Here is a 17,178-nt window from a genome sequence, read left to right on the forward strand (position 1 = left end):
CACTCAATGGCCACTTTATTGGGTACAGGAGGTACCTAACAAGGTGGCCACTGAGTGTACTTTTGGCATATTTATTTTTGTTAGAAAAATACTTCGAGTGGTTTATATAATCAGTTTGTTTAATAATTACTGTCATCTGATTTTTCACTGAAAACCTTTAAGCTCCTCAGATGTTGCTCTGGTTGTTTAACTGTTGTACTAAATGTGATGGAAGTTTTCAGCCTATTTGGTGCAGCAAAAAAAAAGTCTGCTTCCTCACTAAGTTTAGTGGCAACATTCATAAGGAAAACTCCAGCATTAATATGTGCTTATCTCAACTGCAGTACAAATACCCCATATTGGCAATGTGTGAAGTCTAATATAGAAACAGCTTCCTATGGTGGCACAGTGTGGTTTACAGTATAAATACTGAGCAAGAAATTAAACAAAACAATGCTTGTAGGTAGTAAGTTTTTGACTGAGATTGTACAAAGGTTGTCCAGAGACAGTCTGGTTTCAGAAAGAATTTCTGGAGATACAGTGTTGTGCCAGGAAGACTAAGTAGTGCAAGCTAAATAATACATGTGGTGAATGATTAATTTTCCGATCCAGTACATTAGGGTGCAGTGGCAAATGATCATGATGGAAACCAGCGGTGAGAAATCCTTTCTGGGTAAGACATCACAGACCAAATTCTGAACTAGCTGAAGCTTTTGAAGAGTGAGATGGGAGTTGGTATAGGGTGTGGCTTCAGCAACACATATTTGAAAATTTGATCATGGAGGTATTGTAGATATTAATAAATATCAGCAGGATTTAGATTCAAGTGTAAAAGTCCAGTGTACCATAAGTTAAAGGTGACAGCCTCGTTAAAAAAAACTGAGCCAAAGAGCTCAGCTCATGTTTAAGTGTCGTAATGTTTTGAACTTTATTCCATTTGTGCAGTTCACTTCAGATTAATGAAGTCAAATTTGATAAAGATCTAAAAGAACAAATGTTGTTTTAAAATTTAACTAGAATTTGTTTTGACAGCAAATCGGAGACCTTCCTTCAATTTTGAGTGTCTACGCAGGCAAAGTAGTCAGGATGATATCTCCCTGTCTCCTATATTTCAACAGCGTACGGCTCTGCCACTACATTTAATGCAACATCAGGTGAATCTTTTGTGCATTTCTTGATGTTAAATATAAGCAAAATTGCACTGGATATAAATAATAATTTAGAAACAAATTGTATTTTTCAAATCATTAAGTACATTAACAAAAAAATTGAATTCTGCACACAAAATATCACAAAGCTGAAAAAATTAAAAATGGTGAGCTGCTAAGTCACACTAGGTATGACATCACAAGTGTAATTAATTTATCATGAGTTTCCTGTGATGTTTGGAGCTGATATGACCACTACCACTTCCTTTTTCTAGTAACTTACTAATCAATTACTGTTAAAATGTGTGTGCGCACATAAGCTTTTCGAGTGAATATGATAAGAGAATTCTTGTCCCTGATCTGATAACTTGCTTATTGTTCACATTCATACATCAAGCCAATCACTAAGGTGAAATGGTAGCAAACATCAATGTAACACACACAAAATACTGGAGGAACTCAGCAAGTCATACAGCATCTATGGAGGGAAATAAACGGCTGATGTTTTGGGCTCAGACCCTTTATCAGTCCTGATACTTTTCCTCTACGGATGAGCAGAAAATAAATCTGATTTATTTTGTTATCTCTGTCTTCTTGTGCCTAGTTGGATGATGGCAGAAAAAATCTATTAATTTGGTAACTGGACCTTGATATTATTTTATTTATAGACACAGTCTGGATTAGACCCTGCTGCACTTCCAGCATCCCACCTATTTACCACCAACCTAATCACAGGACAATTTACAATAACCAATTATTATAATTGTGACCACCTTGAGCTGTAGGAGGAAACCAGAAAACCCAGTGGAAACCCTTGCGTTCACAAGGAGAATGTATAAACACCTTTCAGGCAATGTTGCAATTCAGCCCCAAGTTCTGAGCTGTAGTAGCATCGTGCTAACTACTACACTACCATGGCACCCTTTTTCTTTATAAGCTTGCAGTCAGTCATTAGGAACAATTCTGGAATAAGGCCCTGCTGCACCATCAATAACTCTGAGACGTGGGTTGAGGTAGGCTTTTATTGGCTGGAAGAAAGCACAAGCAGCAAGAGACCATCACACAACATCCTGGAGACTGAGATTGTCTCCAGTCGCCTTTATACCGGGGTCTGTGGGAGGAGCCACAGGAGCAGTCACCGCGGTGGGGGGCATGTCCAGACAGGAATATGTAGTTCACCACAGGCCCATCTTGCATTAAGTAACAGTTTGAAATTTGATGTGGCATTCAATACTTGCAGCCTTTGTTTGGAGCAATAATGTACTTCAAAGGGAAGGGGAGAAAAGCTACTTAAATTCTAAACATAAGAAGTTCTGCAAATGATAGAAATCTTCAGCACTGTACACAAAATCCTGGAGGAACTCGACAGGACAGATGGCATGTGTGGAGGGAATAAGTGATTGACGTTTTGAGCCAAGACCTTCATCAGAACACTATTCTGTTGAAAAGTTACTGCTCTGAAACTTTACCTGTTTCTCGCTTCCCACAGATGCTGCCCAACTTACTATTAGTTTCCATAATTTTCTGTTTTATTCTAAATTTAGTTGGTTGTATAGTAATTATGAAGTTTGCAGATCTGCATTATTCATTTTATCCCTTGTGGACGAACAGGTTATGGCTGTGGCAGGAATGGACTCATACAAAAGTAGAAGGCTCTCACCAGCACGATCAACACGTTCCTGGGCAACACCTCCAGCTACACCACCCAGCAAAGAGCGCTCGCCTTACTACACACCCCTGATCCGCGTAGATCGTGTTGATTCCAGGGAAAATATGAATGGTAGCTTTCGCTCAATGAACAGAAGCTCTTGGTATACAGAAGATGTTGACATTCCATATAAAACATATACTCCAACAAAGTTAGCCGTTCCAAATAGCGTTCTACAACGGTACCATGAGAAACGAGGAAGTGCAGACAGCCTGGTGGAAGCTGTAAGTATCAGAAACTTTTTGTATGATGGTAAACTGGATGTGAAGTTACACAAGGTACCCTGAGTGCCTAATCGACCTTAAAAAAAGGCGGTGAAGCCTGCTACTATATTTTGTTAATTTCATCCTTTCACCATTTCTCTCTAAAGGACAATGTCCAGTGTTTACATTGATTTAAAACATTGAGTCATTAGCAGCGGTCTGCATTACTAAATTACAATCAATCAACATTACAAATGATTTAAATAGAAAGAACTAGAATATATTGTTTTACTTCTTAACACAACCTTTTCCTGATATTCCAATAGTTATGACAAAAATGTTTAAAAGCATACAAGATGCCTTCATATTTTGAGTTTTTGAGCTGCATGGTACAAATTGCAGCTATTTAAATAAATCACTGTGCACAAAAATTGGTAATAATTTTAAGAGGGTGATGTATGGTTGATGGCTTGGAGATAGGTCTGTGCCAAAGGAGCTGTAAGGCTCCTTTCCTCCGCGAGCCTGCAGGTCATCCTGTAAAACCTGTTTGTTCTCCTCCCTCCCCACCCCCCCCCCCCCCCCACCAGATCAGGGTCACATGAGGCCATAAGAGCAGGTGGTAGATGGTCGTTTGAGTAGCTGGTGCGTATCACAATTCCTGGATATGCAATCACTGATGCCAGGCAGACAATCTCAGAAGAGTATTGATAATTGCTGGAGTCACCCAGATCACTTCCTAGAAGAAGGCGATTGCAAGCCACTTTTGTAGAAAATTTGCCAAGAATAAACATGGTCATGAGACCATGATCGCCTACGTCATACAACATGGCACATAATGACGGTGATAAAGTGGTTACTTTCAGGTTAGGATAGGGAAGCTACTGTCAGGGTAATTTGATTTCACTTTTCACATTTAAAACTATAAATATTCAAGCAGCAAGGTTAATTGAAAATACTTAAAATAATTAGAGGATTAAACTAAGGCAAAATAACTTGTCTTACTCCTTACTTCCTAATCTGCAACCCTGGAACTGTCATTGAAATCAGTAGTATTTCCAGTGCTGCCCTAGAAGATCCATGTGCTAATTCTCTGCTAGAACACTAGGGCATCCCAGCAATACTGGGGTCTAATGCTCCATATGGGACCCTGCAATAGGCAATGGAGACTATTCTATTGCCGATATCTTACTGCATTTGACATCTGGCATAACTGTGGTTAATTATCAATGGACCTACTCTGACCACAGATCATGGTCTTTCAAGACAGGCAGTAAGAGATTTATTAAATAAGGTTTAAGGGCAGAGGGTAGAATTGAGTTTCAAAATGACCCAAGAACTGCTCTAAGAGCTGAGAGCCCACTCTTCTTCATTACAACAGAGAATTTTCTTGTCTGAATTACTAATTATTCAAATCCCCTCCTAAGTATCTATATATTTATTTTTAATCTGCAGACTATTAAAATACACTAGCAAAAAAAATCACAAGAGAAGTGCTTGCTTTAATTACTATCTTTTAAATCAAATTTTTCATGAAACTAGTAATTTATTATTTCTTTCTGTTTTAAAGGTTCTAATATCAGAAGGTCTAGGGCGTTATGCAAGAGATCCCAAATTTGTTTCAGTTACAAAACATGAACTTGCAGATGCCTGTGACATGACAATTGACGAAATGGAAAGTGCAGCAAGCAGTTTATTAAACGGCGGTCTTCACAACGGAACTACTGGCGATCTACTTTCCATTAAAAACAGGCGTGACTATGAGCTACAGGACTATGGCTTTGGATACAGTGATGAGGAACCGGACACTGGTATCTATGAAGAGGACCTAGGAGATGAAATGATATGCATCACTACTTTATAGCATTTGGTATGGAATAATTATTTATACAAAAATTAAGGAAGTGCCTCATAGTCAAGAAATTCTTATGGCACTAACTAGGTCAGGTAACCAATAGAGTGACTTCCATGTGATGCTGCACTCTTATAAGTAAAAGTCCTAATTGGTGACAATCTGATCAAATAACCTCTATTTTGTTCTCAAGTACAGCAGTATGATCTGATGATAATGTGGTCAAATAGAAGAGGTATGAGCCAATCAACAAACTGGCATGCACAGACATACTGAGGACCAAGGAGAAAATTGTAAGATGAAGCCATAATTTTATCATACAAGGCTAGAGGTTTTCTCAGTCAAAGCAATGTGCACCCTGCTGTTTGGAAGGAAGAAGTGTATTATTTCTATAGTGATGCTTGTAATTAAAAGGAAAATATTATAAAGGTGATGACAATCAAATATGACATGTTGTTACCTCAGAAATACATTTGGACTTTTGGTTGGGAGCAAGTGATGGCATATCAAAATATTTAAAAATATAAAACATATCTTCTGAATTGTCAGAAATATGAACCATTCTGAACAGTTTTTTAAAATTCTGCAGCAAATCTCAAAGTATTATTTTTCATGGGCAAAAATTGCAGTTTTTTTCACCTTAACTATTTTATTGTGAGTTTACCAAGGATAACATCTTTTTTTGTCTTATTACATCAGCTATGGAGGGAACTTAATCTTCTGCCAACTAAGAGACTTATGAGCATATTACACTGGAAATATGAAAGACATTCATTTTCTTTGTAAGGTTAATTTGAAGCTTATAAACTGCATTTCTTGCAAAATAAACAAACTGTACATGGTTGTAACATATAACAAATTTGTATTTGTAAAGAGATGTTCTATATTTTGTAATCCTGGTACTGTAAAAGATAAGCAGCAATATTTATGGTTCAAATTTATCATCACGAATTCTATAGATTCCTGTTATTTTTAATAGAAGTACAAATTCATAAGTAATTGTACTGATAGAGCTGCCTTTTCTTTGTGTATGATTCAAGATTAATTTCAGAGTTTTCAGCTAAGTCTGGAGCCAAAGGGAAAAGAACCGACTTTGGCAAACAGTTTTTAAATTAAAAATATAAACCTAACTTTACACAGGATATGCAAAGATAATTTACTTGCACTTTTACTTGGAATTATAAATATTTAAAAATATTATTCTTGGTACATTTTTCATCCTTTCTAACTCACTTGTAGTAATTAGCAATTGTCACTGCCTGACCAATTTACTGAAAGTTACATTGCTGTACTGAAGCAAAATCAGTTTGAGATAAGTTTCAGTTGAATCAGACAAGAGATTCTTCAAAATAATCTGTGGTTTCAGTAAAACAATCTGATTTTTGCATATCTTGTATACAATTTCTCATGACATCAATAGCTTATAATGGGGCTGCAGAGAATGAGGTGGGCTAAATGTTTTTGTAATTATCAGCATTTACAACATTTTGCTGAGAACTACAAATCATGCAACTGAAGGGTCAAGTTCCTGTAGTAATGATTCTTCAAATGAGGTATTATCAGCATGTGCATCAGTATTTTATGCTTTTAATTTAACCAAATATGTTCATTTGCACACTTTTTCCATTGCAGAAACTATGCCATGGAGCAGGTCTTTCTTAATTAACTGAAGACACTTTTTTCAATGTACATTTAAAACGCTTTTTTATGTATTTTAAATAATGCCCTGTTTCAGTTGCAGGTACATTACTAGCAGCAGCCACTGGAATCTTTTAAACTGTACACATTTTAAACACTTGTGTATATTCTACTACTAATAAACAAAAACTAAAGCAAGATGTTTTACCTCAGTCAGGGATAATAAATAGGGTTTTAAATAGTTTTTATTCCATTTCCAAGGAGGGTGTTCTTGATCTTCAGTTCACTGATTATGGCAATCTATGATTGCATACTGTTTCCTTCTGTTCAACCTTCATGACTACTTTTATATGAAATAAGCCTTTTGTGTAGTACAGTATTTGTATATTCAGTTTTTAAGGTTGTACTATTTTGTGATTGTATGTAAGCTCTGTAGCCGTATTTTCCATTCTACCATACCATAGTGCTGGAAATGTACATAAAAATAGTGTATATTTCTGTAAGTTGAAACTATTCAAACCAGAGTAAAATTTAGTTGATTTCTCACTAGACAAGCCTGAACAGTTATTATTATTAAAATAATGGGCAATACAAGAAATTTCTTTAGTTGACCTTTAATCCCAACTTTTTATTCCTGCTGTACTTCCATGGTAGATACTATAAACTAACTTATTACAAAAATGCAAGTCAGCATTTCATGACTGGATTACAGTTCCTGTAAATTTTGATTTCAGTTATCTTGTACAGCCTATTGTTGTTCAAATGTGCCTGCCACATTTAAAATCCTTTAAGATATCTATTGTTGCTGCCCAACTCAATTTAGAGCATGTACAAACCAAACATATTTGTCTTAATGAATAAAAAGAATGTATGGGCTAAGACATTACCTTATCCTATACATAATAAACAAATCTCCCAGGAAATGACTATATATTAAGTGGCAATATTATTCGAAACTGGTATAAATTAGATGGTGTTTTGGATTAGAGTGGTTGTACTTTGTTTTTTTTTACGTAGGCCTACGATGATCACTCCAGGTCTGCTGGATGCACATGATTAAAAACTCTATTTTCACTCGGTTGTTTTCTACTTATTAGGCCTGGTACAACGAGATGAGACACAATTTATACCTAAATTCTATGTCAAATTTCGGTAGACTTAAGTGTGCACATCTACATCGTTAACCAATTTCAGGCAAGTACCTTGGACCATTGAAAATTCTCAGCCAACTGTAATGTGAAATTTAGAAGCCTGAATGCAAATTTATGAAAAGACCATTTTTCTTCATGTATTTTGAATAATTGCCTTTTTGTCACTGCATTGCTTCAATGAAAAGTACCTTTAATGTTCTAAACCATTTCTCATGATGCAAAACCACCTCTAAAACAGAAATGGGTCATAGTTTCAGTTTTAAAGAACGTTATAAAGAGAGAAGAAAAACAGAAGTTTCAGAGTTAAAAGGCTCTGTTGAAAAAGTGGAGAAGCTTCCGCATCCATAGTTGAGGAAGATAGAGATCACAGAGTGGTGTATGAACTTGCAGTGTCTTTGTGAGATTAGGCCACAGAGAAAAGTGAAAACAAAAATGAAGAATTTACAATAAAGGTTCTGATTAGTTTCGAGCCAAATAATTTGAGGGACTATATTGGGTGATAGGATTCATTGGGTCTACTTCAAGTTAAGGTTTCAATGTAAAGACAGTGTTTTTGCAGGAGAGGAATTATTACCACAGTAAAGGAATGATTACCACATCAACTTACAAAGGTGATTAGAAGAAAAGTTGGGTGGTTAGTTATAAAATAGGATAGAGGGAGTGGGACTTTGGTAAGAGGTGGTACTACAGAGAAACTAGATTTCAAGCAGGGGGAAACATTTAAAAATAGCTTATCCCACTAAGAAGAGTCAGCTGAATGATCACACTTTGTGACATTGATGTTTACAGGTCACTCAGAGGATGGAGGATAAAGGCAGAGCAGAGTGGTTTCAGAGGAAGTTAGCACAGAGGTGAACCGTTGGTGATTATTTTGGGTTCTTAGGATGATTCTGGGAAAGGCATTTAACAACTTGCAGAGTCTTTCAGTGGTGCATCTAAGACTGATGAGGGATGACTTGTCCAGTTTTCCATCATAAATGTTCAAATTTCTTCCCCTCATGAAAGACATACTACTGAGAATAACAAACAGAACCACAACATTTTCATGTTAGAAATAGAACAGTGTTACTTTGACAGACAGACATACTTTATTGATCCCGAGGGAAATTGGGTTTTGTTACAGCCGCACCAACCAAGAATAGTGTAGAAATATAGCAATATAAAACCATAAATAATTAAATAATAATAATAATAGTGGAGGTCTAGCAACATCATTACCTGCCTATGGGACAAAAAGTCCTTGAATAGACAGCATATTCATTCATTCATATCCCACTAGATGTTGGACTTATCTATTAAAAGACGTTTGTTTTTCCTCTCCATCAACCAGCATGGAAAAATTGTCTCAGAATTTGCCTTTTGGAGCCTGAATAATCCACCTGTGTTGTGAAGTTATCAGTGGTTCAGAAATCCATCATTTCAACAGATGAGCCCAAACCACTCAGCTTGTATTCAAAGGAAGAGCAGATATCCAATATGCCATTCAAAATAAAAAGGATCTTATAAGAATCCTTTGATATGCATTTCTAAAAATCTTCCCAATCACTTTATTTGCCAAACAATACTAGCAGTTGAAAACATCTGCAAAGACAAATTTAAAATGTTTTTAATGTTGTCTATTTCTATCTTGAGTTCAAAGTTATTGCAGACAGGCTACATAGTATGTGTATTCAATATTAGTTGGAAAAGATGTGACTTAAAAAAGAAACAGTTTAGCTGTTTATAACTCATAATTAAATCATATTTCAAGACACAAAGCAAAAAGATGGTCATATGCAATATTATGGCTCAGTCTTTTTAGGTGTGTGAGTATTACAAGCCAGCCTCTCTTTTGACTCTTAAGACATAATGGTAATAATAATAGATGAATGATCTATTCAGAAATAATACCCAATTAAACTACAAATTAAATTAACGTGGTCCGAGTCCAACCATAATCCTGACACCAGACACAAAAGAATCAAAAACAAGTGAATTTAATTCTTGATTTAACCGACTTTTTTTAAACATGAAAGATACAAAACTAGATTCAAAATGTTAACTACTTTGTATCCAATAGTTTATTTACAACTATTCAGATTTTGCTCCTTTACATTGTACAAAACCTTTTTTTTTTAAATGGGAGGAACATAAAGCAGGAAGAAAATAATTATAACATATGGCATGCTTTATTTTAAATCAAGTGCCTAGGTTTTAAAAACAGGAACATCCTTGTCGCATGGTGTTGGACGTCCCCTAATTATGTCAGCAGCCTTCTCTGCCAACATAATTGTAGGTGAATTTAGGTTTCCACTTACAATACTGGGCATTATAGAAGAATCTACAACCCTTAAATTTTCTAACCCTATAACTCTTGTTTCTGGGTCGACCACTGCCATGGGATCTGAAGGTTGTCCCATTTTACAGGTGCAGGATGGATGGTAGGCACTATCAGCCTTCTCTTTCACAAAAGCATCAATTTCCTTGTCTGTCTGCACATGGCTGCCGGGAGCAATTTCTGGTCCACGGAACTGATCAAAGGCCTTTTGAGCAAAAATCTCTCTGCTTAACTTCACTGACTGGCGAAGTTCCCAGATGTCAGTTTCTGCAAAATGAATAATTAAGTAATACAAAAGTTAAAACTATAAGTAATTTAGTGAAAGTGTATGAGGCATGCATATGGTAAAATCCACATGATTAATAAGTGCAGAATTCTAAAACTTTCATCACACAATTCCAAATTCACGTTACAGTTTTATATTGAAAATTTAGAAGCCACACAAAATGAGAGTCACACAAGAGATGAGGCATTTTCAAAGAAATTGACTCTTAAATCATGCCACACTAGCAAATATATTTGTTGAATTGGGCACACAAGATGAATCTTTATAACTGATACAAAACATTACCTGCAGACAAGTAGTTTGGTTCAATAATTGGGTGTTCTTTAGGATTTGCATTCTTGAGCTTCAACCAGCCCACACTTGTGGGCCTCATTGAACCCACATGAACCTAACAAAAGTTACAGAATTTAAAGTAAATTTATTATGAAAATACATGTCACCATACACTACACTAAGATTCATTTTCTTGCAAGCATTCACAATAGAACAAAGAATTGCCAGCCAAACCAATGAAAAACAAAGACTTCAAAAGAAGACAAACAGAAAAAACAGATATTATTCATAAGTAAGTAAATCCTCCAAGAGGACTTCAACCTTGTCACACTTTGGAGGTTTGCATGCCTCAGTGACCCAGAGAACTAAGTTGTCAGGGTTTATGCTTTGGTTCTTGGTAGGGTCACCCATGCCAAACAGGTCAAAGGGTAGAGGCCAGACTGAGAGGTCCACTGGTTTTCCAGGTTTGGGGTTTCAGCTCAGGGCTAACAACCTGACTGGTCAAGCAAAACTGCTATGAAAACAGCAATGAAGAAAATAAACCTTCATTGCTGCCCTAAACACCAGCGGTGTAATGGACAGTAAGTAAAATAATACTGAGAACTTGAAAATGAGTCCTTAGGTTGTGAAATCGGTTCGGTGTTGAGGTGAGTGAAGTTATTCACACTGGTTCAGGAACCTGCTGGTTGTTGGGTAATAACTGTTCCCAAATCTGGTGGTGTGGGACTGAAGGAAGGAGGTACAGGAGCCTACAGTAACAGATTTACCTGTTACAACTTACCCATTACTCTGTCTGTTAAAGGTGTGATCTATAGCCTGCACCAAAGGCTAGAATAAACTTGGAACAATAAAAAAACAGAACACAATGGGTCAAGTAGCATCTATAAAAGCTGAAGGTACACGTTGATACTTCATGTCACAACCTTGCATCAGTCACAGAGGCCTCTTCTTGACCCACTGAGTTCTTAGTGTTTTTTTTAGTTCAATTCCAGCATCTGCAGTCTCCATTGTCTTCATGCTAAAGTAAATTTAGAATAGTATCCATCTATACATTTAAAACAAGAATTTACAAAGCTGGTCTTGAGGTAGAAACTAAGATTTTCAAAAAATATATACTTAGCAATTCAGCTCCAACTTTTATAATAAACTGAACCTAACCTTTGTGCACAAATGCACTTGAGTCATATGCACTTGAAACAATGGCATGTAGCATGCAGGCTAAAGTTATTCCAAAGGTACATTGCTCTTCCAATGAGGTTTCAGAAAAGGTCCTAGTAGAAAATAAACACAAGAAAGTCTGCAGATGCTGATAGTCCAAAGCAACACACAAAATGCTGGAGAAAACACGAGGAAATCTGCAGATGCTGGAAATTCAAACAACACACACAAAATGCTGGTAGAACACAGCAGGCCAGGCAGCATCTATAAGGAGAAGCGCTGTCGACGTTTTGGGCCGAGACCCTTCATCAGGACTAACCGAAAGGAAAGATAGTAAGAGATTTGAAAGTAGTAGGGGGAGGGGGAAATGCGAAATGATAGGAGAAGACCGGAGGGGGTGGGATGAAGCTAAGAGCTGGAAAGGTGATTGGCGAAAGTAATACAGAGCTGGAGAAGGGAAAGGATCATGGGACACTTCACCTGTGAGTCGGCTGGTGTGGTATACTGCGTCCGGTGCTCCCGGTGTGGCCTTTTATATATTGGTGTGACCCAACGCAGACACCTATGGAACACCTATGCTCGGTCCGCCAGAAAAAGCAGGATCTCCCAGTGGCCACACATTTTAATTCCACGTCCCATTCCCATTCTGATATGTCTATCCATGGCCTCCTCTACTGTCAAAATGAATCCAAACTCAGGTTGGAGGAACAACACCTTATATACTGGCTGGGTAGCCTCCAACCTGATGGCATGAACATTGACTTCTCTAACTTCTGTAAATGCCCCTCCTCCCCTTCTTACCCCATCCCTGACATATTTAGTTGTTTGCCTGTTCTCCATCTCCCTCTGGTGCTCCCCCCCCCCTTTCTTTCTCCTGAGGCCTCCCGTCCCATGATCCTTTCCCTTCTCCAGCTCTGTATCACTTTCGCCAATCACCTTTCCAGCTCTTAGTTTCATCCCATCCCCTCCGGTCTTCTATCATTTCGCATTTCCCCCTCCCCCCACTACTTTCAAATCTCTTACTATCTTTCCTCTCAGTTAGTCCTGACGAAGGGTCTCGGCCCGAAACGTCGACAGCGCTTCTCCCTATAGATGCTGCCTAGCCTGCTGTGTTCTCCCAGCATTTTGTGAAATGCTGGAGGAACTCAGCAGGTCAGGCAGCAACTACAGAGATGAATAAATAGTTGATATTTCGGGCCAACACCCTTCTTACATTGACTGTTTATTCATTTCCATAGAAGTTGTCTGAACTGCTGAGTTCCTCCAGCATTTTGTGTGTGTTGTTCCCAGTAAATATCTCATGTGTCATACACAATGCTCTAATGTTCTTACATTCATCTCTCAGAACTGTAGGAAGTCTGCCAAGTTCTTACATTGTATAGCAGTGCTGAAAAACACTTTAAATCAAATTTTCAGAACACTCTTAATTAAAGAACTACTAAGTGGGCTCATGAACTTTCAAAAGATATTCACAATGATTCATTTGTGACTTGATTTTATTTTCCTGATTAGTTTTCTGAATGGTGAATTTCCTGAGGGCACTTCACGCCTCTGCTTTCTCAAAGAAAAAGCACACTCAACACAATTCCTTCTAGATTTATCAAACATGGTACCTGATTTCAACCTAACTGACTCACATAATAATCTTAATAAACTTGCATTTATAACCAGCTTGGTTTAATCTTAATCTTCATCCCTTACAGTTAATCACTGGTCTCAGTAAATGTTTCAAATCAGTGTATTCAATTAATGTCAATACCAACAGCTTAATGTTCAAACAATTGAAATTAAAACAATATACTCGCACTCAGTTTTGCTTCATACCATACATGAAATTATTCTACGTGACAGAGTTGTTTGCCTATACTGATTTTTACTGAGAGCTCAAAATGGGAAAACTATGCCAGACTGTGGAGACTGATGATAATTGAGAACAAAGTTGCCAAAAATGGAACAAGTTTAAGTTCTCAAGACAATGATTAGTTCCTTACATTATGAAGAAACACATACTTTCCAATAAAGGCCCTTACAGAAAGATTGAACTGATTTTGAATAAAAGATAAACTTTATTTGAATTAATTGGAAATATTTCTTCAAAAGTGAAAAAAGAATTGGTTTGTCCCACTGTAAGGATTTAAATATCTGAAGCAACCTTCCAAACTATGCACATCTTTATAGTCATAGAGCATTACAGCACATAAACAGGCTCTTTGGCCCATGCTGGCCTGTTTTGCCACTTCTTCCTAGCTACTCACACCTGGACCAAAGCCCTCCATACCCTTCTCATCCACGTACCTAGCCAAACTTCTCTTAAAAGTTTCAACTGAACCAGCATCTGTCACTTCCATGGGTAACTTCTTGCATTTTTGTTCACCTTTCTGAGTGAAGAGAATTCCCCCCTCAGGTTCCCTTTAAATATTTCACCTTTCACCCTAAACCTATGACCTCTGATACTAGTCCCACCAACTTGAGGGGAAAATGCTTACCTATACCCCTTAAAAATTTGTATAGTTCTATATGAGCTCCTCTTAATTCTCCCACGCTCCAGGGAATAAAGCCCTAAGCCATTCAGCCTCTCCCCCTAACTCAGGTCAAGTCCCAAAAGCATGTATCTTCACTCTTCCAAGCTGATTGGCATCTTTCCTGTAAGTAGGTGACCAGAACTGTACTCAATACTCCAAACTCAGCACCAGCTATGTCTGATACAACTTCAACATAACATCTCAGTTGCTGGTGCTCAGTGCTCTGATTTATGAAGGCCAATGTGCCAAAAGCTCTCTTTACAATCCTATCTACCTGTGACAACACTTTCAATTATGGGTCTATATCTACAGAACACCTTTGTAAACACAATTAATGACATCTTCTGACATCCAACAAATTAAAATAGAACAAAAAACACTTTTTCTTTAATTTTGGGTAAAGTTTTAGGTCTTGCTTGGCTAATGGGTTTTTGAATACCACCATCAATGTGTTCTTGTGATAGAACTGCTGAACTGAGAGTATGCTTCCAAAGAAATATTCTTAGGAATTCACTCAAAAAAACTTAAGGCATCTTTCAAAGTTCAAGTTCATGAAGACACTTACAGGATGTAATACTCAATACACCAGGATGAGATTTGCCTCACCTCTTGTTAACTTATCAATTTAAAACAGTAAGGTTGGAAAACGATGGATGTGCCCACCACAGAAGAGGCCAGATGCAAACAAATCACAGCCTTGGTCATCCAGGTACATGACCCAAGATCACTGAGTACATTCATATGAAATTCAACAGCATTTGAATGGTCATTACAATGTATAAACTCATTTCAGTACTTGCTGTAAACATGAATGGGTGTTATTTATTAACTGAAACAGAGTTGGCAGCTGAGCAAAGATTAACCACGGGGGTAACCTTTAACCTTATTCCTAAGCTCCTCCAATGAAAGTAGGTAAAACCATAGTTTCAGATTATCATAACCTTGTCAATTTTCCCTTTATACTCAGTAAAGTAATGCCCCCAATAGGATTTTTCCATGTTGTTTTAACAGCCTATGTAAAGTTTCTCAAAGAATTACCTTTGACTCTAATGCAGTTCAACCAAAGGAAAATGGAAGATAAGTGAAAGCACTTGTTTAGCAGAGCCAAGAGTACAGCAATTTGACACTGCAACCCAGGTACATTTCTACTGATAACTGCTGAAGTCAGAAGTCCTCGTAAAATAATGGACAGCATTTTGTCAGAATCATTTCTCAGGATTTCTTTCATTTCCCTTATTTACAAATCTGCAGATTTATTTATTTATAAATCTGCAAAGAATACTCAGAAACAATAAGTACTTATTTTTAATATTTGAAAATTTGATACTTTATCTACTTTCTCCCACAGAGCAGCTACAGATATAAAGTAATGACAATTCTGATTATCAGAATTGATTTTATGGTGGTTTAACCTGAACCTCCAAATTTGGACCAAATAAGGCAAATTTTGCAAAATGTAAAGAGTATCTGAATAGCTTCTTGTTAATATCCTACCACGAATAGTATTGCTGCTGTGTCCATATCCTATGACAGCTACAGAAATTATCCCTTCCAAGATCTCCTGGCTAACTCAGGGTGCACACTTTAACAGGAGGGTCAGAGGGTACAGTATCACTACCAGGAGGGTCAGAGGGGACGGGTAACACTACCAGGAGGGTCAGAGGGGATGGGTATCACTACCAGGAGGGTCAGAGGACAGGGCAATGGGCCACCAACAACCGCTCAGAGCACCTCATTTGCTCATTTTCTGAGCAAGGGTATAATTTTTTTTAAAAAGCAGTAGCATTCAATGCTTCTGCAGTTACCTCTGGTGGGACACCGAGTGGGGATTACAAATCAAGATGTAGCTGGATTGGTACCCGCAAGGGAAAGGATTTTGAGCATTTGGTTAATTGACTGAAGTGGGGTGTGGAAGGGGGTCTCCAAGGATGAGGAAGTCACTGGGTTATGTGCATGTCACAGTCCAGCATTGCGAATGACCACAGCAAAAGGTGCTCCCAGGGTAACAAGGTCGCAGGCCCCCAGCAACCCTGAAGGAGATACAGCACAGAGAATGAACTACCGGCAGGGACAAGGAATAACCCATATCTCCATAACCCACACCCCAGACACATGGTGCAACATCACCCTTCCACCTCCCCTAACTGAGGGCAAGGGCCCAGGCACGATGATATACAAATCTACAGTGCTTTTAGCCACAGGTGCCACATCAAGATTGCAAGGGCGTGGGCAGGAAGAGCCTAGTAAAGTTTTCAGGTCAGCACAAAAACACCCGGCATCAAGCGTAACATGGGTTATCATCTTTGACGTTGCTGCAATAGAAAATTAAAATATTTTCTATTGCTTAACACTGGGAAAACAGTTGCAGAAGACCCTCTAGGCATGCATTTGCACTGAAGTTCAATTCAGTGCATAATGCTTTCATGTTGAGAACCAAACCAGGTGAACTGTGATCTTAAAAACAGCCACTTTGCGTCATAGTGAAACCCTCGCTAAGAGATTACAAGATACTTGACACAGATATTTTGAAAGAGCAGATTTTCATGAGCTCAGCAGTAAAGTAAATCAATCAACTGAAGACTTAAACAGCCAAAATAGGTATTATTCCTTAAACTTTTCCTGCCAAGTCCGCAATCAAAAACAGAAATCTGGAACTGGGCAGCAAAAAGAAAGCAAATCTTGGCTTCCAAAAATAAGAGAGATCTAACTAAACTGCAATAGTTGATTTATATCATGAGGAACACAGGACATTAGTTACTAACATTGCAAGAGCTCAAAGTAATCTGAGAAAAGACTGCACACACATCAGATGGAAGACAAACAGTTCACTGGACAAACAATGATTAAAAAAAACCTAAAATTACTGCCTTTATGAAATAAAACAAACCATTCAAAAGGTTTGCAATTTTCCTGGGTACCAAACAAGATGTAACCATTCCAACAACA

General features: G+C 37.6%; 2 protein-coding genes across 2 annotated transcripts in view; one reads left to right on the plus strand and one right to left on the minus strand.

Annotated features, from left to right (window-relative positions):
* LOC132377787 (voltage-dependent L-type calcium channel subunit alpha-1D-like) overlaps positions 1 to 9,121 on the plus strand; it is a 348,931-nt gene extending 339,810 nt beyond the window's left edge. The window contains exons 46-48 of the mRNA XM_059944141.1: positions 1,012 to 1,133; positions 2,739 to 3,059; positions 4,606 to 9,121. Of these exons, the coding sequence (XP_059800124.1) occupies positions 1,012 to 1,133; positions 2,739 to 3,059; positions 4,606 to 4,899 (737 nt within the window). The 3' untranslated portion in view covers positions 4,900 to 9,121. The remainder of the gene's footprint in view (positions 1 to 1,011; positions 1,134 to 2,738; positions 3,060 to 4,605) is intronic.
* Positions 9,122 to 9,704: 583 nt separating this feature from the next.
* chdh (choline dehydrogenase) overlaps positions 9,705 to 17,178 on the minus strand; it is a 51,695-nt gene continuing 44,221 nt past the window's right edge. The window contains exons 8-9 of the mRNA XM_059944143.1: positions 10,565 to 10,667; positions 9,705 to 10,260 (exon numbers count right to left, since the gene is read on the minus strand). Coding sequence (XP_059800126.1) covers positions 9,863 to 10,260; positions 10,565 to 10,667 — 501 coding nt within the window. The 3' untranslated portion in view covers positions 9,705 to 9,862. The remainder of the gene's footprint in view (positions 10,261 to 10,564; positions 10,668 to 17,178) is intronic.

The sequence above is a fragment of the Hypanus sabinus genome, chromosome 19 (genome assembly GCF_030144855.1).
Source record: "Hypanus sabinus isolate sHypSab1 chromosome 19, sHypSab1.hap1, whole genome shotgun sequence".
Lineage (NCBI taxonomy): Eukaryota > Metazoa > Chordata > Chondrichthyes > Myliobatiformes > Dasyatidae > Hypanus > Hypanus sabinus.